The following is a 20488-nucleotide window of genomic DNA, read 5'->3' as shown; positions in this document are numbered from 1 at the left end:
CCCAGAATTGAGTGTGTGATTATAGGCGGGAGCCAAGACAGTGGCCAAGGAGAGTATGGAGTCTGTATTGGGAGGGGTTCAGTCAAAGGGGGGACTGGCTAGGGTGGGGTAGGGCAGTAGTTTGTCTGGCCCCCGGGAAACCCAGCTTGAGTCCAGGCCCTCATCTGCTTCAAAGCTGAAGTCTTCCTCGACCTTTATCTGGGGGAGAAAAGAGGGAGGTGTGAGTAGGCTTGGGGTCTGGAGAGGACCCTTCAGCCCCACCATTCCTGCTGTCCCAGGCTGGACAGCCTCCTCTCTGCACCTCAGAAAGTCCCAGTGTTCCTGGGTCCACGTGGTGTCCAGATTCTCCAGCCTCCCATCCCTCCTCCTCCTCCCCATAACCTCCTCCAGGTCTTCCTCCTCTCTACCCAAGCCTCTACCCTGGCTTTTCCAGCTCTTCCCTTTCCCTGCATAACCTCAACCCTCCACTCTGCTTCATGTCCTCTCTCCAGTTCTCCTAGCCGGACACCTGCCGTGAAGCCCACAGCCCTGATCCCTCCTCGCCTGGCTCCCAGGCCCCAGGCCTCCCACCTGCACAGGGGCCAGTTCTGGAGTCAGTGGGACTCCCGTTCGACGTCCTTCCCGGGGCGCTCGCCGCCTCTTCCGCCCACTGGGCCCCTCACCAGGGGCCGGACTGCTGGGTTCTGGGGGTGCTGGTGTCCTTCTGGGCGGAGACAGCCCCTCTTTCTCTGGAGGCTCATTCTCAGCATTGCCTGGGGTGGGGGCATCTGTGCCCTGGCTGCCCTCGTCCTGGTGAGGAGACAGGAGGCAGGTGAAGATGGCCCCGGACTCCCGGCTCAGCCAGGCCCCGGAGACCCCACAGACCCTGCGCTCACCTCCAGCATGATGGTGAACTGGCCGGCACGGTAGTCATCGCCGTAGGAGTCCAGCACTCTCATGAGGAACCTGCATCGGGGAGAAGCCACCAGAGGACACCTTCACTTCCTGGCAGTTGGGAAAAGGGGCAGCCACGGGTCCTTGACCTGGAAGGTTTGGAGCTCCAGAGTCCGAGAGACCTGGGTGCCATGCACCTGACCAGTCCGTGGGACTTTGGGCACAGCGAGGTGACCTCTGCACCTCAGTTTTCTTGCTTTGTCTTTGGGAGATGACAACTCCAACTGGGGAGAACTGCTGTGAGAGGGGCCCCACGGCCAGATGTGGTCTGTAACCTGGAGACCGGCGGGATGCTGGTTAGCCAACCTCCGAGGGCAAGTTATTTTCATTAATAACAAGAAGACCAGAGAGAGGAGTGTGCAGACCACCTCCTATCGACTCTGCCTTCTCCTTTCCCTGTTCCTCTTCTCAACGCTTTGGGGTTTGTTTGCTTTTTTTTTTTTTAAAGCTCTAACTGACTAAATGCTACCTGTGAGCCAGCAAATGATAATAGGTCAGAAAGTAGGAGGGAGGACGGATGGCACCTGATTGGAACTTGAAGAGGACAGCGAGGAGGTCTCACTGGGAAGGGAGCGGGTGGCAGAAGAACGTTTCTGGGGGCAGGAACAGCAAGTGCAAAGGTCCTGAGGTGGGTGGGGAGGCCTCTGGGAAGGGCCATCTGATTACGGCCTGGTTGGCTGTGGGAAGGATGTCAAGTGGGACTCCTGAAGGGTTTTGAGCAGAGTAGTGACTTGGCCTAATATTTTATTGTTTTGCTTTTGAAAAAAAAACCACGTATTTTTAAAAAACTGTGGTAGGATACAAAGTTTCCCAATTGACCCATTTTTAAGGGCACAGTGCAGTGGTGTTAGGTAACACACTGTCGTGCATCCATCAGCGTAATCCATCTCTAGAACTCGCCTGACCTTTCCAAAGTGAACCTCTGTCCACAGCTGAACAAGAACTCCCAGGTTCCCCACCCCCAGCAACCACTCTTCTCCTGTTTCTGGTTTGATGACTCACCATGGAACCCTTCAGTATAAGGCCAATTCTTCCCCATCGTCCCGAAGGGGGACACAGAGGGTGGCAGGGCCAGCATCAGATCCGGGGCAGGCTGGCCCCTGAGCTCACACCCGCCCTGGTCCCCTGGTCCCGGTGATCCTAGGTGGGAGGCTCTGAGTCGAACTCACAGGGTGAGCTCCTGTTTGTGAGCTCCTGTTTACTCCTCAGCAGCCTCATGGGTTTGGCATGACTTTTTCGTCACCCGTGGCTGTCAGGAAATGGGGGCTCTGAGAGAAGGTATCGCCTGCTCAGTATCACACAGCAACATGGTGCTGGAAACTGAGCCTGGGGTTAAGGCTGGGGCCCCTTCGTTTGCTTCATTTACCACCCAGCGGGGACACACCTGCTTCCCCCAAGGCCCAGGCCAGCTCTTTCCTGCAAGACCCAATCCCACTCCTGGTCCTTAGGCCCCCCCCTACCCCTCCAGCCTCGCCTCCTCCTGGCCCCAAATGGCCAGCCAGGGAGACAGGGAAGGTGAAGAAATGATGAGAAGCACATGGAAATAAGGTTTGGGAGCACAGGCATGCAAAGGGATTACCTCCGCTCCTGCTGAAGCCTCCGCGTTATCCTCTGTACCTGATGGAGCCTGTTCAGGACCCGCTCGTTCACCTGCGGGGAGGTGGGAGCGCACAGGTCAGCGGGCCAACAATCGACAGAGGGTGAGTGGAGCCCCTGCTGTGACCAGGGAGCCGGCCCAAAGGCAGTCTTTGGACCTTGAGGGGCTGTACTTCCTGCGCCTGCTCCTTCACCTATTCCCACCGCCCCTGCTCCTCTCCCTCCTCCCTTCCCCTCCCCCCCACTCACACTGGCCTCCACGCTGCCGCTGCGACCCCCTGCACACCCTTCTGTCCTGGGGGCTTCACACATGCTCTTCCCCCGAGTTAAATGAGGTCACTGTGGGGGGCCCCAATCCAGTAACTATGGTGGGCATCCTTACAAGAAGGGGGACGTGGGACACACACCACGCACACAGGGAGAATGCCATGGGAAAATGAAGGCAGAGGACCAGGGCACACCAAAGAGTGCCAGCGGACCACCGGACCCCAGGAGCGTGGTGCAGAGCAGTTCTCCCTCACAGCCTTGGGGGACCAACCCTGACCTCGACTTCCGGCCTTCAGAACGGAGCAGCAGTGGCCACTTTTCTGTTATGTGGCCACCTAGTGGGCGGTGCTTGGTTACAGCAAACCAATACAACCAAATTCAGAGTCTTCCCGTTGGACACCTTTCTCTAGCCTCCCCCTCACTGGAGAAAAAAAAAAAAATCCAAGCCTCATGTCATGCTGTTAGTTGTTTGTGGACCTGCCCACTGCTCCATCCTCGTTCTCTTACAAAGCTAATGCAGCGATTCAGCGGAGAGAACCTGAGTCTGGGGCAGGGGCTGTGAGGATGGATGGGAGAAGGACCCAGGGAGATTCAGTGATAGAATAGGGAAGAGGGACGACTGATGCCAGGGGTGTGAGAGACCTGAAGAGCTGGAGCTTTGACCTGTGATCGGTGGGGAGCAGAGAAGCAGCTGTGAGGCATCAGCGAACTGAGCTGGGCTGTCAGGGAAGCTCCTAGAGGAGAGAGTACTCCAGGTACCTTGCATCGCGCCAGGTGCGTAACAGGTGCATAATCAATGAATAATGAATAATGAATGAAAGATTCATCCTGCTAGGCCAGGAAGTTTCATGTGGACAGAAACTGGGAGCAATGGGTGGTAACTTAGACCAGGGGAGCCCGACACGGCATCCGCACTCACCTACCTGCTCGATCTCCCTGCAGCGCCGACCTAGCGCCTGGTACTTCCTGCGGTTGAGTTCACGTTGGCGCCGTTGCTGGCCCCGGGCTGCCTCTTCCTCTTCATCTCGCTCCTGGAGGCTCGAGTTGCCCAGACCCCCAGACACAAACTCCACTTCTGTCTCAAGCTCACTCTCCAGGATGTGACCACCAAACAGCGGAGGCAGCGCCAGCTCCGAGCCTGGCGGCGCTGAGAACTCTTCAAAGCCCATGGTCCTGTAGAGTCAGGAGGCTCAGAGAACTTGAACCTCCGGCTCCCAGCTCCTCCTCCCTCAGACCCTGGAGTCCAGGCCCCCAGCCCTTCCTTTCTAGGGCCCACAATTCAAGCCCCGACACCCTCCTCCCAGGATCTGGGAGTTCAGACCCCAGGCACTTCCTTCTGAGGATCCAGGGAAGATGGAGGCCCAAACCCCTCACTGAGACCCAGGAGTCCAGGTCTCCAACCTCTAGAATCCCAGCCTCCTCCCCCAGGATGATGCTCAAGCACAGACCCCAGTTCCTAAGAGTTATAACCCAAAGCCGTTGCAGGAACTACAATCCCCATCAGCCCTCACAATAAAGCGCGGGTGGCTGCATATTCTCCAGGCGCAGTGTCTTTTGGGACTGACAATTTTCCTCAAAGCCACTTACCCTTCTCTCTGCTCCAGCTCCATTTCGCCCTTGCTCTCGCCGCCCCAGGACTCAGAACTCCAACCTCTCAAATCGCTAGGTTAAGTCGTTCGCAAAACTACCGGTCCCATCGGGCTTCACGGCCAAGCTTCCGTGAAGCTTGGCCTCCTGGGAGTTGTAGTCCCCAATTTCCGGCTTCCCTTCCTAACCACCCACCCATCCGACCCCTGAGTCCCGGCTGAAAGGCCTCTCTCGTCTAACCCCTCCACCAGTCGTCTGGGCTGCCTCCGTCTTTCTTCTCGTCTTGACGCTGTATCGTCTAATCACGGCGATTCTCCGCTTAGAGGCTCAGTCCTCGGAGGGGACCGTGAGCCGGCGTTGTCCCCCGCCTTACTTCTCGCTCACCCTTTCTCCGCCTAGCTGCCGGTGCTAATAAAGTTGTTGTTCCAAACGCAGTCCGGAAGGACGCGGGGCGGAGACCAATCAGAGCGTAGTTTTGCCTTGGCCAGGGCGCAAAGGCGAGCCGTCATCAGTAAGCGTCGACTGCGGTTGGAAACCAGGTTTCTAGAAACGGAGGTGCGGGGAAAGAGTTGGTGAGTGTGCTGCGGCCGTGGCCGGGGCGGGAGGCTGGTTTCCGGTGTCGGGGGGTTGGACCGGAGCAAGGACAGAGGCGGTCTTTACTAGATTGACCACACCAAGGTCTCCGGTGCTCCCACAACGTTAGCACAAGGGGTGGAGGGGGGAGGTTATGGCAAGAGCCAAAATGTCTCTTGTCTTCTTACAACGCTTCACTTGGGGAGACTGGTGATCGAGTAATAACTTAATCCCAAGTGTGGGAGACGCCATAGGCTGCCCCCAGGACGTGCGGCGGGCCGTGTCACCAAGAGTGAGATGCGTGGGTCAGGGAACTGGACTATAAGATGAGAACTGGAGGCTGAGCCCATAAAAAGTGAGGGGGAAAAGGTTGGTAAGCGAAGGAAATGTGGCGAGGACTCGCGGGCAAGGGGGATGGTGGCGGAGGTAGGCTGGAATCAAACGACGTTCATGTACCTACTCCGTGCTCAGGGCACTGGGGCTTGTGAACAATGAATGAAACCGCCCCTGTCGTCAAGGAAACGAGCTCCGTGGGGAAGACGGGCATTAAACAAAATGAAGAAATTTACAGAATGCCAAGTGTTGAGGCAAACTAAGGAGCTCATAGATGTCTAATAGCGGGATGGGATCTGGGGGAGCGGTCACAGAAGACCGACCTACGTCGTAAGACATCATATTTATGCTCCTACCAGAGGGACGAAAAAATGATATAGTGAGAGACCGGGAAAAAAGAAACCATAATGTGGTGGGTATACGGATTAAATATAATTGTTTATTCATTTACCAAATACTTCTTGAATGCCTACTCAGTGCTAGATGGTGGGGATACAGCAGTGAGCAGACAGGCGTGGTCCCTAGGTTGGCTTACGGTTCTCCCTGGGGAGAGGAGCAGAGAAAAGAGGTTTGAAGAGACACCTGAGTGTTGTATCGGGGGAGGGGGCTGTATTCTATACACAAAGGAAGATTTCCTCTAGCCGAAAGCGAGTGAGGGGAGTTGTGGAGAAAGACAGGTGTGAGGTTATAAACAGGCGTTCAAGAGGAAAGGGTGTGCCGTATAAAGAGAAGCAAGTGTAAAGGGAACGTGGTGCATCATAGAGAGAAGGGTAAGAGAGACCGATCTCATAGACACACCTGGACATCCCCAGGGTCTTCAACTGGCAGCTCAAGGGCCACTTCTGTCCTGTTTTCGCCTGTTTGGTAGGGCCTGTGCCGTGGCGGTGGCTGTTTTTTATTTTTACTTTTACCTAAATTGTCTGTTTAAATAATAAGAAAGAGATGTTTCAGACTGGGAGGTTCCACATACAAATTTAGTTTCTTGCTTCTCTTGAAAAAAATTAGAAGACCTGGCAACATGCAGCCTGTGTTCCCACTGGTGTGACATCGGCTGTGCCTGTACATCAGGCATGAGTTCTCTTGTTCTCCAGGCCCCACTCCTCCCTATTGCCCAGCCCCCAGGCTGCCCCACTCACTGGCCACCCACTTAGCCTCTGAGCATTGGAGTTTGCAGTTTCTGTTTCCATACATTAGAGGAGGATGGGGCAGGCGTGAGGAAAGGGGGATGGGTTTATGGAGAGAGGAAAGGGACAGGAAGAGGGAAAGACTGCTTTAAAAACGAAACAAGAACAGCCCTAGCCAAGTGGCTCAGTTGGTTGGAGCATCATCCTGTGCTGCACCCAAAGACCGCGAGTTCAATCTCTGGTCAGGGCCTGTTCCCAGGTTGTGGGTTTGATCCCTGGTCGGGGCATGTAAAAGAGACAACTGATCGGCGTTTCTCTTTCACGTGTCTTTCTCTCTCTTCCCTTCCTCTCTCTCTCACATCAATAAAACATGCTGTCGGGGGAGGGAAAAGAAAAAGCAGTGGGGAGGACAGAGTGGTGGGGATTGTACCTTGTAGAACAATTAAGTGTTTCCCAACCCTTTCCTCTTTATGGGACTCAAAGGAAAGACTAATATTTTTACAGCATCTGGGGCTGTTGAAGAGGCTGCCTGTTGCCAGAGGTGACCATCCTGGGCATTCTAGACATAGGAGGCCTGTCTGGTTGCCCCTAAGGCTGAGCAGATCAGTGTGTTAGGAAATCTGCCACCCAGTTGGGGCCCAACAATTCGTGGGAAGGGGAGGAGAGCTCTGCTATAGAAAAAAAAAATGAGAGATTGCATCTTATCATGGGAAGGAAGTATCTTTTAAGCCTTAGCAAGGTGGTGGCGTACGAGCTGTGCTGTGTCTTGTCAGTGAGGTGAGTGAGAGGGTAGGTGGTGTGCGTTGTGGCTGGAGATGACCTGGGTTCCAGAAGGCTTGTCCATGGATTCATTTAGTAGGTGTTTATTGAGCACTCCCTACATGCCAGGCACAGTTAGAGGCTGGAGGGCAACACAAATGAAGACGCCTGTCCTTGTGGAGCCTGTGTGCTAGTGGGATTGAGCAGGATAGACCGAGGCCCCTGGGGGTGGGGGGGAAGCCCCTCACGGTAATGAGGGGGAACCCTGCTCTCCCCCCGACAGGCCTCGGGATGTCTCTGGCAGACGAGCTCCTGGCCGACCTCGAGGAGGCGGCGGAAGAAGAGGAAGGAGGAAGCTATGGGGAAGAAGAAGAGGAGCCAGCGATCGAGGATGTGCAGGAGGAGACACAGCTGGATCTTTCCGGGGATTCGGTCAAGAGCATCGCCAAGCTGTGGGACAGCAAGATGGTGAGCAGGCAGCAAATGGAAGCTCCGGAGCGGTGAGGTGCTTGGTGGCTTTTCCCAAACTGCCCTGGATTCTGACTCTCCTCTCCTCCCCAGTTTGCTGAGATCATGATGAAGATTGAGGAGTATATCAGCAAGCAAGCCAAGGCTTCGGAAGGTACCTCCCCCCGGCTCAACCTCACCCGCCCGCCTGGTCTCCCACCAGGCCCCTGGGCCCCTTTTGCTGCTTGTGGTTTTGGAAGTGGGGTCTGTCTCCCTGTCGGCCTTTTCCAGAGCCGCCACCTTCTCTTCCATCCCAACCCAGTCCCCTTCTCTCCTGAAAAGATGCTGCATTTTAAAGCCAGCATTTCTAAAGTTCTTGCTCCGTGCTGAGCACTCGGTAGTTGCCTAGGGCGGCTGTCAGGGTTTCTCCCTGGGTCACGTGACCGGTCACAGGGGTTTTGCCACGTGTCCTGTTTACTTCACCTCCTGTTTTTTATTTGCTTTTATTTTTTTTAACATCCAATGTAATTTTAAGAAGTTCTTTTCAGTGATAGGTAACATAAGATTATATTAGCTGCAGGTGTATAGCATAACGATTAGACATTTATATAACTTATGAAGTGATTCCTCCCGATACTTCCAGCACCCACCTGGCACCTCATATTTATTGCAGTTTTATCGACTGTACTTCCTGTGCTGTACTTTGTATTCCTGTGACCGTTCAGTAACTACCAACTCGTACACCTTAATCGCCTTTTTAATACAGCCATTCAACCCCTATTTCCCATCTCCTTTAAATCAATGTACTTTTCTTATTAAATTTACATTAGAAGGAGAATTATGCTACTGTGAGTAGAAAACTGGTCTAATTTGGTAAATGGGACGTAACCTTAAACGTATACGATGACCGAAGCGTCATTTAAAACCTCTTCACCCGACTTTGAGGAATGCTGGCCCGTCCAGATCAGCTCTCCAAGGGTGACCCTGTTCCACCCAGTTCTTCCCGTCAGGATGGGGCTCTCTGGAATTCAGTGGCAGCGGGAAGCCCTAGATAGAGGCTGTGGGGCACAGGGTGGAGTCGTCAGAGCAGAGTTTCAGGGAGATTCATGTTTTCTTCTCTGTAAAGTCTTCCTTTGGCACTTCAGGGCCAGGCCTGTGGGTGCTGGGCACCCAGAGGAGTCAGCCGAGGTCAGACAGGCCAGGCCCCAGGCAGCTACTGGTGGGCAGTGCTTGCTGGGACTGGGGACACTCTGGAGCCACAGGAGGGCCAGCTGACCCTGCCTGGCCCTCCTGTGGTCAGGGAAGGACCGACACCCGGATTGGACACTAAAGCATGAATGCACACACCAGGCCAATAGCCGGGGGGGCGTGTGTCCAGGGAAAGAGAGCTGCGTGTGCAGAACCTCGGGCATGGGGCGGCTCACCAGCCTGTTTTTCATCCTCACAGTGATGGGACCAGTGGAGGCGGCTCCTGAATACAGGGTCATCGTGGACGCCAACAACCTGACCGTGGAGATTGAGAACGAGCTGAGTGAGTGTGGGAGGGACAGACAGGACCCCGGGCTGGCCTTTCCCAGGGTCCCGCCTCCGAGCTCCTCCGGTTAGCTTGAATCCAGGTTCTGCTGCCGAGACAGGGGCTTAAATAAGCAAGAAGTGTATTTTCCTTTCTCGTGTAAGTCCAAGCCGTTACAGCATCGGGTGCCCATCCTCTTTTTGTCTCATTGATCTGCTGTGGTACAGAGTGACTGCCTACTTCCACCCATCACCTCCACATCCCCACCAGCAAAACGGGGGAGGGAAGAGGGCACAGCTCCCTTTAAGGGATGACCTGGGAGTTGCACGTGTCATTTGGAGAACAGAACACGTTTTGGCTTGCCCGGCGTGAGGGAGCCAGAAACGTGTTCTTTATCCTGGTGTCCTTGCACCCAGGTAAAGCTCAGGGGTTCAGTTACTGAAGGAAGAAGGGGAAGCGGGTGTCGGGGGACAGCCAGCACAGCCTGCCTGTCTCCTCATCAGATGCGTCCTGTCTCTGCCCACCTCAGACATCATCCATAAGTTCATCCGGGACAAGTACTCAAAGCGGTTCCCCGAACTGGAGTCGCTGGTGCCCAACGCCCTGGATTATATCCGCACGGTCAAGGTAAGTGGGAGGGGTGGGGGCTGGGGGAGAACCTAGGCCTCCTGACAGCCACCAGTGTGAAGGGGAAGCAGGTCCCTCCCCCTCCCTTGGACCCTGGGTCGGGAAAGGCTCCCTCACTCAGCTTTGGCCTGAGGCGAATGAGCACTGGAGGCAGGTGAATGGCTGCCGCGAGTGCTGTCGGAGGCCCCAGCTGCCTCCCTCGCCCTCTGGGGTCTGGAGAGGGTGACGGGTAGCCCGGCTGCTGCCAGCTGCCCGGTGCGTGATGGGTGAAGCCTGGAAAGGACATGCTCAGGGCTCCTCCGCCCCACCCTCCGCTCCCCAGGGTCTCCTGAGAGGGACGGGAGTGGGGCCCAGGCAGCAGGGGAAGAGGATGAGGGGGTGCCCCACTCCCACTCCGGTGGGCGGAGCAGGCAGTGTTGAGATCCGATGAGGCGGCAGCCGTGCAGAGATCTGGGGGGAGAAGTGTCCAGTGTCCAGACCCTGAGCGGGCAACGAGCCCTGATGGGTCCAGGGAACAAGGAATTGGAAGCCAGAAGGCAAAGTTGATGAGGTCGGGTCACCTCTCACCTCCGCGCCCTGGGAGGGAGGGTCGGGTGCCAGTGAAGGCAGGGACCCAGCGAGGAGGCCCCCACGTGCGCCCAGAGGTGAGGGCGGCGGCCAGGGACGTCCGTGCAGGGAGGCGATGGGTCCTGTTTGCAGTCTGAGTTTACCGGGCTGCGGGTCCTCCCCGGTGGCCAGTGGTGCTGGTCCATCTCCAGACCGGCCAGCGCAGGGTGGACGGTGCGGACACTCAGAGCCGGCAGGGGCAGGAGAGGCGCCCTGCGGGCAGACCCCGCCTCTCCAGCATCCCCAGCTCGGGAGCAGGAGCAGGTGGGTCAGGAGTCCCCCTGCGTCCCCGTGCCGTCCCTCCATTGCCTCCCCGCCCGCAGGAGCTGGGCAACAGCCTGGACAAGTGCAAGAACAACGAGAACCTGCAGCAGATCCTGACCAACGCCACCATCATGGTCGTCAGCGTGACCGCCTCCACCACCCAGGGGTGCGTGCCCAGCAGGGGGGGATGTGCTGTGGCCCCACTGACAGCAGGTGGTGACCTCCGGGTCCCTGTGGCATGGGTGTCGGTTTCACGAGGACAGTTCGTTTCAGTTCCACGGGTGTTTTGCGGGTGGCACCTGCCAGCCAGGCACCAGGCTGGGCTCGGGGGTCCGCACTGTATGAAGAGCCAGCCTCCCCCCCAGGAGCCTGTAGTTGAGGGGTGAGGCAGAGGGTGAGCCGGAATCAGGAGTGAAGGTGGGACTTTGTTCCGGCTCCGTTACCGGCATCTGTGCCTGAGAGAAGGAGCCGTGTTTAAACCCCGAGCAGAGTCCTGTGGGGTGTCGTCCTGTTCTGTGGACAAACGTGGGTACGTTTCCTCGCCTGGTCACGGAATTTAGCAACTGCGACGTGGCTCTGTCCTCTCAGAGCTCTGTCTGGCAGGAAGAAGGTACGCACACAGGTCAAAGGCCAAGGGGCAAGTGTCAGGCACAGAGGAGGGGTGCCTACCCAGCCTGGCTCTGGTGGCTCCCTGGAGGAGGTGGTGACGCAGCCGCAGGCAGGGGCCGAGCTCTGAGGCAGCACACACCTGCACGTGTGCACACACGCACACGTGCACGCACAGCGGTCAGGCAGGAAACCCAGGAGGGGCCGGCCCACCCCAGCCACAGCTCCGGCCTCCCCACCCCCCACCAGGCAGCAGCTGTCGGAGGAGGAGCTGGAGCGGCTGGAGGAAGCCTGCGACATGGCCCTGGAGCTGAACGCCTCCAAGCACCGCATCTACGAGTATGTGGAGTCCCGCATGTCCTTCATCGCGCCCAACCTCTCCATCATCATCGGGGCGTCCACGGCCGCCAAGATCATGGGTGAGCGCAGGCCCAGGAGAGGGGCCTCGCCGTCCTCCCGAGACGGGGACAGTGGTCCTGGCGGTGTGTCCTGCAGTTTCCTGTGGCTGCTGCAACAAATGACTGCAGACTGAGCTCCTTAAACAACATAGTCTGTCACCTCAGGGTTCTGGACAGCCGGTCCAACAGGGCCTCCCTGGGCTAAGGTCAAGGTTCAGGCAGGGCCGTATCCCTGTGTGGAGGGTCTGTTTCCTGGCCCTTTGCTGCTTCTAGAGGCCCCTGCGTCCTCAGGGGCCTTCCTCCACGTCCAGTCTGCCCTCATGTCAACGCCTTTCTCCTGCACTGAGCCTGGGTTCTCCGGGAAAATCTGTGAAGTCCCTTTGGCCGTGAAAGGCGCCAGGGTCTCAGGTTCTGGAGACTGTGATGATCGTCTCTGGGGCCGCTCTGCTCCGCATGGGTCAGCACGCCATGCGGAAGGTCCAGTGTAAGGATTTGTTCGGTGGGTGGCACAGTGTCCCTACTCCAGGCACCGGCCCAGCTCCCAGCAGGCCCTGTCACTGGTAGAGGCGTTTCCCTGCCTACAGCCCTCTTCCCTCCCTGCACCGGCCCATGGGAAGCCCCGGCGCTACACACCTGGGCCCTGTGGTCTGCACTCCGCCGGGTGGGCTGTGCCGCTTTGCAGACTCTGGGGTCAGATTCCTCTCGGGCCGCTTGCTTGCTCTGCACCCTCAGGCAAGTCGCTTCACCTCTCTGAGCTGTCTCCACATCGCCCCTCTGAAATGAGACAGGCCCCCCCCCCCCCCCCCGGCAGGGCTCCCATAGATCCAGCCAGAAGCTTGGCCGACGAGCGGACACAGGTGAGCTGGCAGGCAAATGCCCCGGCTGCTTCTCACCTCCTCCCCCCACCCCCTCCCACCGCAGGGGTGGCCGGCGGCCTGACCAACCTCTCCAAGATGCCCGCCTGCAACATCATGCTGCTGGGGGCCCAGCGCAAGACGCTGTCCGGCTTCTCGTCCACCTCCGTGCTGCCCCACACCGGCTACATTTACCACAGTGACATCGTGCAGTCCCTGCCCCCGGTGAGCCCTCCACCATGCCGGGCGGGAAGGGCCCTGTCAGCCTCAGCGTGGTCCCATCGGCAGATGACGGTGGTCGGGAACCCGGGGGACAGGGTCACACGGGACGTGAGGACAGGGATGCTGGCACGAGTGCACTGGGGTTGGGGTTCCGGCAGTGCCACTGGCCAGTTAGGTGTCCTCGGACAAGAGGCCCGGGCTGTGTGCCTCGGTCTTTCCATCTGTAAGGTGGGGACACACAACAGCCTGCTTCATGGTCACGATGACGGCTCATCCAGGCCAGGCCTCACACCTCGCAAGTGACATAAGAGTAATCTTGTGAGTCTGAGGGTTCCCCAAGCCAGCCTCATGCTCAGCGACCCACACAGAGGACTCACAGAACTGGCCAGTGCTGACCCACTTGGGGTCACGTTGACCACAGGAGAGGATGGAGTAGCATCAGCCAAGGGGAGAAGCGCGGCGGGCGGGGTCCCATAGGACCCACTGTGGTGCTTCTGGGCATCCTGCCCTGGTCAGGACGTGTTCCTTTCCCAGCCCCGAAGTGTGGCAGCGGGCACAGACGTCACCACCCGGCAGGGCCTCAGTGTTCAGTCTTTACTGGGACTCGGTTACGCAGGGTGGCTGATCCCTGTCTCCAGCTTGACTGATTCCCCGGGACCCAGAGACACCCCCTGAATCACAAGGTTACTGTCCGGCCAGTTCTGTGAGACCCCTTAGGGGCAGGCTGGTTTTTCACTGCACGTTGCTGCTGCTGACTTCATCGTTGTTACAATCATTATTATTTAAATGAGACTTGTGGGGACAGGTTTTACACGGACCACCTTGGTGTTTCCCGAAACATGGGCCACCTTTTCTTTCGTGGCACCCAACACGATCTTCAGTGATAGCCCTGCGTATGTTCTACTTGAATCATAACAAGCTTATTTTGTAGTATTTGATGATTTTCCATCTGTAGCACCACAGTTAAGTTGTCTCTGCAAACCAGAGTTTTGCAGAGTAAGTTGTTTAAAAGCAGGCTTCAGAAAACACTGACATTGTTACTTTGTTGCCATGGCTGTTGCTCCAGTGGCGCATGGTATGAGGGTGCGATGCTGACAGGCAGAGATTAGACCCCAGCGGCTGGCATTTTGGGAGCCGAGGGGTCTCTCGGAACCTTCACCTTGACTCGGCCTCGGTTTCCCCTTCTTTCAGGATCTCCGGCGGAAAGCGGCCCGCCTGGTGGCCGCCAAGTGCACGCTGGCCGCCCGCGTGGACAGTTTCCACGAGAGCACGGAGGGCAAGGTGAGGGGGGGACGTGGCTCTGGTCCGTCCAGGGAGAGTTGTCATCCTGTCAGAGGTCACCGTCCCCTCGTCCCAGTTTCCTGTCGCTGCTGCCCTTAACAAGTGACCGCAGGCATAGTGGTTTAATGCAGTACAGGGTTGATATCTTACAGCCCGGTGGGTCAGAGTCCAAGATGGGCTTCACGGGGTTAAAGTCAAGGTGTCGGCAGAGTTCATTCGTTCCGGGGGCGCCAGGGGAGGGTTGGTTCCTGCACCCCCTCCCGCTTCTAGAGGCCACTCGCGTCCCTGGTCGCCCGGCCCCTCCCTCCGTCCTCAGAGCCACAGTGTAGCATCTCCCAGCTCCGCCTCTGCTCCCGTCCTCACACCCCCTCTGCGTCTTAAGGATCTGGTGACATCAGGCCCCTCCCCTCCCCACCTCAGGACCCCACCCTGACCATGAAGTCCCCTTCTGTCACGTCACGTGACGTTCAGGGACCGGAGGTTCGGGTGCAGACCCCTTTGGAGGTGGGGGTGCATTTCACCCGCCACCTGGTGTCACCGCTCAGTGACCATTCAGTTAAGCCTCATCTTCAGGGGCTTGTTCCCTGTGAGGAGAGACATTTTCACTCCATCTCTCTCCCTGCCCCACCCCCGCACTGCTCTGGAGGCTGGGGGTGAGGGTGAGCCGCACAGACAGAAGCCCTGCCTCAGTGGCATTCTCACTCTAAACGGGGGGTGGGGGCAGGGTGGGGGGACCGCAGGTAAATCGGTGGTGTGTCCAGTGGTGCCGAGTCAGTGCTAGGGGAGAGGTGGGGGGCATTGGGTGGCCAGGGAGGTGGGCCTCGGGGAGCTGAGCGTTTCACAGAGACCTGAGTGAAGTTAGCCAGCGACTCGGGAATCTCGTGGGCATCAGAGGGCAGCTGCTGCAAAGGCCCTGAGGCCGGAGTGCGGCCAGGCTGGGAGAGGAGGCGGGCGGGCTGGGGAAGGCCACGGGCTGTGTTCCTTGGGAGCTCAGCTTCTGTGGATGTGCGAGAAGGGACCGGTTTGGGATCTTTCCTGAAGAAGAGCCTCGGGATTTGCGGGGTGAGGGAGAAATGGAGCGGAAGCTGACCGGCCCCTGGGCGTCCCCCACTTGCTGACCTGCAGAGAGAGGGGGCGGGAGATGGGGCCAGCAGGAGTTCTCAGGGGCTGTGCACGTCATAGTGTCGAGCAGACCGTCGTCTGTGGGCACAGCGTTCAGAGGCCAGTCTGGGGGTCTCCGGGTGGTAGGTGGAGCCTAACCCTAGAGAGCCAGTAGTAGTGACCGAGCCGGTGAAGCAGCCGCATGTCCTCCCCGTACCCCTCTCAGGTGGGCTACGAACTCAAGGACGAGATCGAGCGGAAGTTCGACAAGTGGCAGGAGCCGCCCCCTGTGAAGCAGGTGAAGCCACTGCCTGCGCCCCTGGATGGGCAGCGCAAGAAGCGAGGAGGCCGCAGGTGGGGCCCGGGGGATGGCCAGGCGGGGTGGGAAGGGTGGGGGCTCGCCCTGCCCCCGCTGACTCCCTCTGCCCTGTCCTCAGGTACCGGAAGATGAAGGAGCGGCTGGGGCTGACGGAGATCCGGAAGCAGGCCAACCGCATGAGCTTCGGAGAGGTGGGACCCCGGGGCCCCCTCTGCACCCTGCCCTGTCCCCTGCTGTGTTTCTCCCCGTGGCCCCGTGGCCCCAGCCCCCCTCAGATCTGGGACACCACCCCAGCCTGGTTCCCCCACCCCAGTCTCTCCGCACTTCGTCTACGCAGCCCCAGAGGGGTCTCACACAACCCTCAGCTCCGCCTCCTCGCCCCAAGGCTCTCCATCCACCTAGGCTCCTGGTCTGGGAAGTGCAGGCCTCCCCCGATGGCCCCCCTCTGCTGCCCCTCCCACGTCCTGCCTCACACGCACTTCCCCCTGCCTCGCCCTGCCAGTCTCATGGTCCAGGCCTCCTCCTGGTCCCACAGAAACCACACACGCACGTACACGTGTGCGGCCCCTCTCACCTGTCAGCTTGGGGATCAGTAACAAGACCCCCAGTGTCACCTGGGGCCTTAGCAAGGCTCACTGCACTGAGGCCCCAGTAGGTGCCTGAACAGGTGCCTGCGGGACTGGCTGGCTGGTCAGGTGGACGGACACCTGGGCTTCTAGCCAGTCAAGGGGTAATTAACTCCAGGACACCTCCCCCTCCCCCAGATCGAGGAAGACGCCTACCAGGAGGACCTGGGCTTCAGCCTGGGCCACCTGGGCAAGTCGGGCAGCGGGCGTGTGCGGCAGACGCAGGTGAACGAGGCCACTAAAGCCAGGATCTCCAAGACACTCCAGGTATGGCTGGGCCTGGGTGGGAGGGGTGAGGCAGACGTCGCTGCAGAGCCCAGGTCACAGCCGGGACCCGCCCTGCCCTCCACAGCGGACCCTGCAGAAGCAGAGTGTGGTGTACGGCGGGAAGTCCACCATCCGAGACCGCTCCTCGGGGACCGCCTCCAGCGTGGCCTTCACCCCACTGCAGGTACCTGGGAAGCCCCTTCCCCTCCCCAGGGTTCGGTTGCTTTGCCTGCTCACACAGGGCTGTGGGAGGGTGTCGTCAGGAGCCAGGCCACCCGCCCACCCCGTTGTCTGTGTCCCTCACCAACCCAGGGCCTGGAGATTGTGAACCCACAGGCAGCAGAGAAGAAAGTGGCCGAGGCCAACCAGAAGTACTTCTCCAGCATGGCTGAGTTCCTCAAGGTCAAGAGCGAGAAGAATGGCATCATGTCCACCTGAGGGGCCACCCTGGGTTGGCCAGCCGCTGCAGGGACACAGGCCGTCTGCATCTGAAGAGGTCCAGGGTCAGGGCTGGGAGGCTGCAGCAGGGAGAGCCGCCCTGCCGTGGGCCGGTGCCAGAACTGTCCAAGGAAGCACAGAGGCCCCCCCGGCACTGAGATCACCACCCCACTGAGGGGCAGGGCCCGTCTTCACCACGCCTCGTCTTTTTTATTTTAATGAGGAAAGGGGATACTTTTGGGAAAAGTGTGATTAAAAGCACATTGTCGGGATCTGTCCCAGGGGAGTGATTGTTTGTCCAGCAGCTGGGCGACTGGAGGAGTCAGAGCTGCCTGGTTTGGGAGACAGAGCTTGGGCTCTGTTACCACAGGGTCCCAGGTATGGGGACGGAGCACCCTCTCCGTCCCCATACCCCTCAGGGAACCTCGGGTGTCTTACACCCGAGCCACATGTCTGCTGAAAGCCCAGCGTCTCTGTGTAGGCTGACCTGAGTGGCCCCGGCATCGTGGGCAACTGGCCTCCCCTCTCTGCTCACTCATACCGCAAGGTACCCAGGAGGCAATCAGCACTGGGCCAGTCCTGGCCCGGCAACTGGGCACTGTCGTTGTTCTCATCCAGTGGGAGCTGCCCCCCTGCTGTGCCGAGCTCTACTCACCAGGTATGTGTGAGGGGCCCCTGGTCTGTTTGGGGACCCAGGCAAGGTCTCCTCCACTTGGGTCAAAAGGAGCAGGCTGAAGGGCTCGTGGACCATAGGCAGGTGGGGAAATGCCTTGGGCAGGCCAGGCAGGGGCCCCAGACCTCGCTTACCCTGCAAGGGCTAATTCAGGGGGGGTGCTGCCCACAGCCCTGTCCACTCTGCCCTGAGCTTGGCTTCACAGTGGCACCGAGGAGCAGGCCCAGGTCCCTCACCTGCGATGTCAGTGCCCCTCCTCATTACTGTCAGGGAGGAAGAAATTGTCTTCTGCCTTCAGTGTTCTTTCGGCTGGTCCAATAGACACGAGAGGTTAGCAAGAGAAAATCACCAAGTTTAATACATTATCTGGTAAAATCTCTTATGGGCACAGACCCTAATTCAAATTCCTCTAGATGGTTAAGGGGAGGGAGCAGGAATTTCTCTTGCGCCTGCAGGGTCTGGGTTGATACTATGGAGGCACATCTTGGGTAGCTCGTTTTGAACCCCTGCGTTACCCAGGAGGCGAATTCACAGGCAGGAGTCAGCCCTGTGGAAGGTGGTGTCTCCTCCCCGGCCAGCTCCAAATGTCTCAAGCACAACCTTCTCCCTGGGTCTCTGGTTTCTGGGTTCAATCTGAGGTCTCTCTCTGTTCTCCTCCACGCCGCCCCTGTCCCCCTCAGAGCTCCTTGTTTGTCCCTGGACCCCAGTCCCTCCAACAGCCCAGGGCTCTGTCTGTGGGCCTCGGGAGCTCTCTGGGTCTGTCTCCTCCCACACGGCAGAGGCTCCGCACTCCTGGGGGCTCCCTTCTAGCGGCCAAATTACCCTAGGGCACGTAACTCTCCCCAAGTTTATCCTTGAGCCTTTAGATACGTCTTGTGTAAAAGTGACAGCCTTTGTGAGCTCCGCTTAGGGGTCTGTGGGGAAGGACCTTCTGCCCCTCTGTGTCCACAGCCCTTCAGAATCCCATCTCCCCCGGCCAGAGGGAATCTAGTGGGAAGGGGTGAGGGGGGATTGGTTTCAGGAAAGAATCTGAGTCGCCTGACCCTGCCATGCTGTGTACACTTGCAACAAAGACCTCGAAGCTTAGTATGTTTCAGAACTACCTGGAATTTTTGTTAAAAAGGGCTGCTGGGCCCAGAGGTTCTGATTCAGTTGGTTTATGGTGGGCTGAAAACTGCATTTCTAACAAGGTCCCAGCTGATGTTTATGCTACTGATCCAGGGACCACACTGGAGAGAAGTACAGCTCTAGAAAACCACTGCTCTAGAAAAATCAGATTAGCTGCATGCTGGAATCCTTTTGGAAGTTTTTAAAATTACTGCTAGTTGGATCTGATCACCAGGTTTTTTGAAAAGATATTTTTAAAAATTTTTTAGAGAGAGGGGAAAGGAAGGAGAAAGGGAGAGAAACATCGATTGGTTCTCTTGTACATGTCCCAGCTGGGGACAGAGCCCATAACCCAGGCTGTGCCCCAATCAGGAACCCAACCAGTGAGTGACCTTTTGCTTCACAGGAGTGACACCCAACCAACTCAGCCACACCAATCAGGGCCCAGATTCCCCCACCTCGGTCCATGTAAAAATTCACCCAGGTGCTTCTAGTGTGCAGCCAAATTCGAGAAACTGTTCTGGATCCTTGCTACTCAGAGTGTGAACTGTTGATGCTCTAGTTCTCTGGGAGCTTGTTAGAAAAGCAGAATCTGGGAACTCCTGATCAGAATCTGCATGTTAACCAACCCCTAAGTGATTCCTGGGAAGTCTGAGAGGCTGCCCCATGCAGGGACCACACTTTGAATAGCAAACCTCTACATCAAAACACTCAAACTCTAATGAACGCAGGGATCATGTGGGAAGTTTGTTAAAAAAGTACAGATCTCTAAGGGCCATGTGGACCTAAGAACACTACATTTTTTAAAAGGTTATTTATTTTTAAAGGGGAAGGGATGGAGAAGGTGGGAAAGAAACATCAGTGTGTGGTTGCCTCTTGTGTGCCCACTACGGGGGACCTAGCTGGTAACCCAGGCATGTGCTCTGACTGGGAATTGAACTAGCGATTCTTTAGTTCACAAACCTGCACTCAGCCACAGAGCCACATCAGCCAGGGCCTTTTTACAGGCATTTTTTTCTCCCTGTCACAGACATTCTGATCAGTTCTCGTTTACATTTTTATCTGATTTTCCTCCACCAAGAGAAGATAGGCAAATCTGGTTTCCTGTCTTGATGGGTGTGACCCACAAGGTTCACAAAAACGCCAGTGCTTAGCAAGTCTTAACCACAATTATTTCTCATATTCGTTCATCCATTCAGCAAAGGGTTACTCAGTGCTTCCTGAGGAGTTGAATAATTACGAAAATGATGGCAGACATGCAAACATCAACCCGAATCAACAGAGCTCACATGGGGCATTCAGCTTGGGATGTTAGGGATGTTTTCCTCCCAAGAGAAGATCACAGAGCCGAGATCTTAAGAACCAATAGGCATGTCCTGACCAGTGTGGCTTGTTCGGGCGTCATCCGGCAAAGCAAAGGTTGGATTCCCAGTCAGGGCACATGCCTGAGTTGCAGGTTCCATCCTCTCAGTCTGGGCACATGTGAGGGGTAGTTAATGTGTTAATGTTTCTCACATCTATGTTTCTCTACCTCTCTTCCTCCCTTCATTACCGTAAACGAACAAACAAACCAATAGGCATATGCATAATTTCATCTGTATCTTCTGCAATGTCCTCATGACACTGAAAGAAGGAGGGTGCAAAGGAGAGTTACTCCTATAGGTCTCATAGCCATGTATCCCTCAGATGCAGGACAAAAGCTCTGTGCCTCCGACGTGTTTCCTAACTAATTCAGTTATGCGTGGTGCCAGTGATTGGGGCACTATCTTCTGATGCCTCCATCAAGGACTGAGTCTCGTGCAAAACACAGACACTTGGAAAAAGACTGTGCTGATGAAAGACGGGGACTAACCCTGCCTGGCCGGTGGCCAGGGATGCAGAAGCAGGTACCCAGTTCCCAGACTTTATAGCTATGCCCTGTTTCACACGCCTTAAGAGCGGGTAGTGCCCACTCGTTATGCTATTGG

At 57.3% G+C, this 20488-nt stretch overlaps 2 protein-coding genes across 4 annotated transcripts; one reads left to right on the top strand and one right to left on the bottom strand.

The window, feature by feature from the left end:
- Positions 1–49: 49 nt before the first annotated feature.
- TFPT (TCF3 fusion partner) lies at positions 50–4782 on the bottom strand. 3 transcript variants are annotated; one of them, XM_053662557.1, is made up of 7 exons: positions 4384–4782; positions 3716–3969; positions 3439–3530; positions 2513–2583; positions 876–945; positions 571–789; positions 50–198 (listed from the first exon to the last, which is right to left on the bottom strand). In XM_053662557.1, exons 1-7 carry the CDS (start codon positions 4404–4406, stop codon positions 79–81), a joined length of 849 nt encoding a protein of 282 aa, XP_053518532.1. In that variant the 5' UTR covers positions 4407–4782; the 3' UTR covers positions 50–78. The 3 variants fall into 3 exon arrangements, with proteins under 3 accessions (XP_053518532.1, XP_036983423.2, XP_036983424.2); XM_037127528.2 differs by having other exon boundaries at positions 3460–3530; XM_037127529.2 differs by lacking the exon at positions 3439–3530 and having other exon boundaries at positions 3720–3969.
- Positions 4783–4868: 86 nt separating this feature from the next.
- Positions 4869–17013, top strand: PRPF31 (pre-mRNA processing factor 31). Its single transcript, XM_053662550.1, has 14 exons — positions 4869–4955; positions 7456–7640; positions 7734–7794; positions 9067–9150; positions 9662–9759; positions 10689–10795; positions 11485–11654; positions 12555–12712; positions 13901–13990; positions 15318–15445; positions 15529–15601; positions 16175–16303; positions 16389–16487; positions 16616–17013. The coding sequence occupies exons 2-14, from the start codon at positions 7464–7466 to the stop codon at positions 16739–16741; spliced, it is 1500 nt and encodes a 499-aa protein (XP_053518525.1). The 5' UTR covers positions 4869–4955; positions 7456–7463; the 3' UTR covers positions 16742–17013.
- The last annotated feature ends 3475 nt before the right edge of the window (positions 17014–20488 follow it).

Source organism: Artibeus jamaicensis, unplaced genomic scaffold (genome assembly GCF_021234435.1).
Source record: "Artibeus jamaicensis isolate MK-2021 breed Jamaican fruit bat unplaced genomic scaffold, CSHL_Jam_final contig_2566, whole genome shotgun sequence".
NCBI lineage: Eukaryota > Metazoa > Chordata > Mammalia > Chiroptera > Phyllostomidae > Artibeus > Artibeus jamaicensis.
This window is presented reverse-complemented; position numbering and strand designations above follow the sequence as displayed.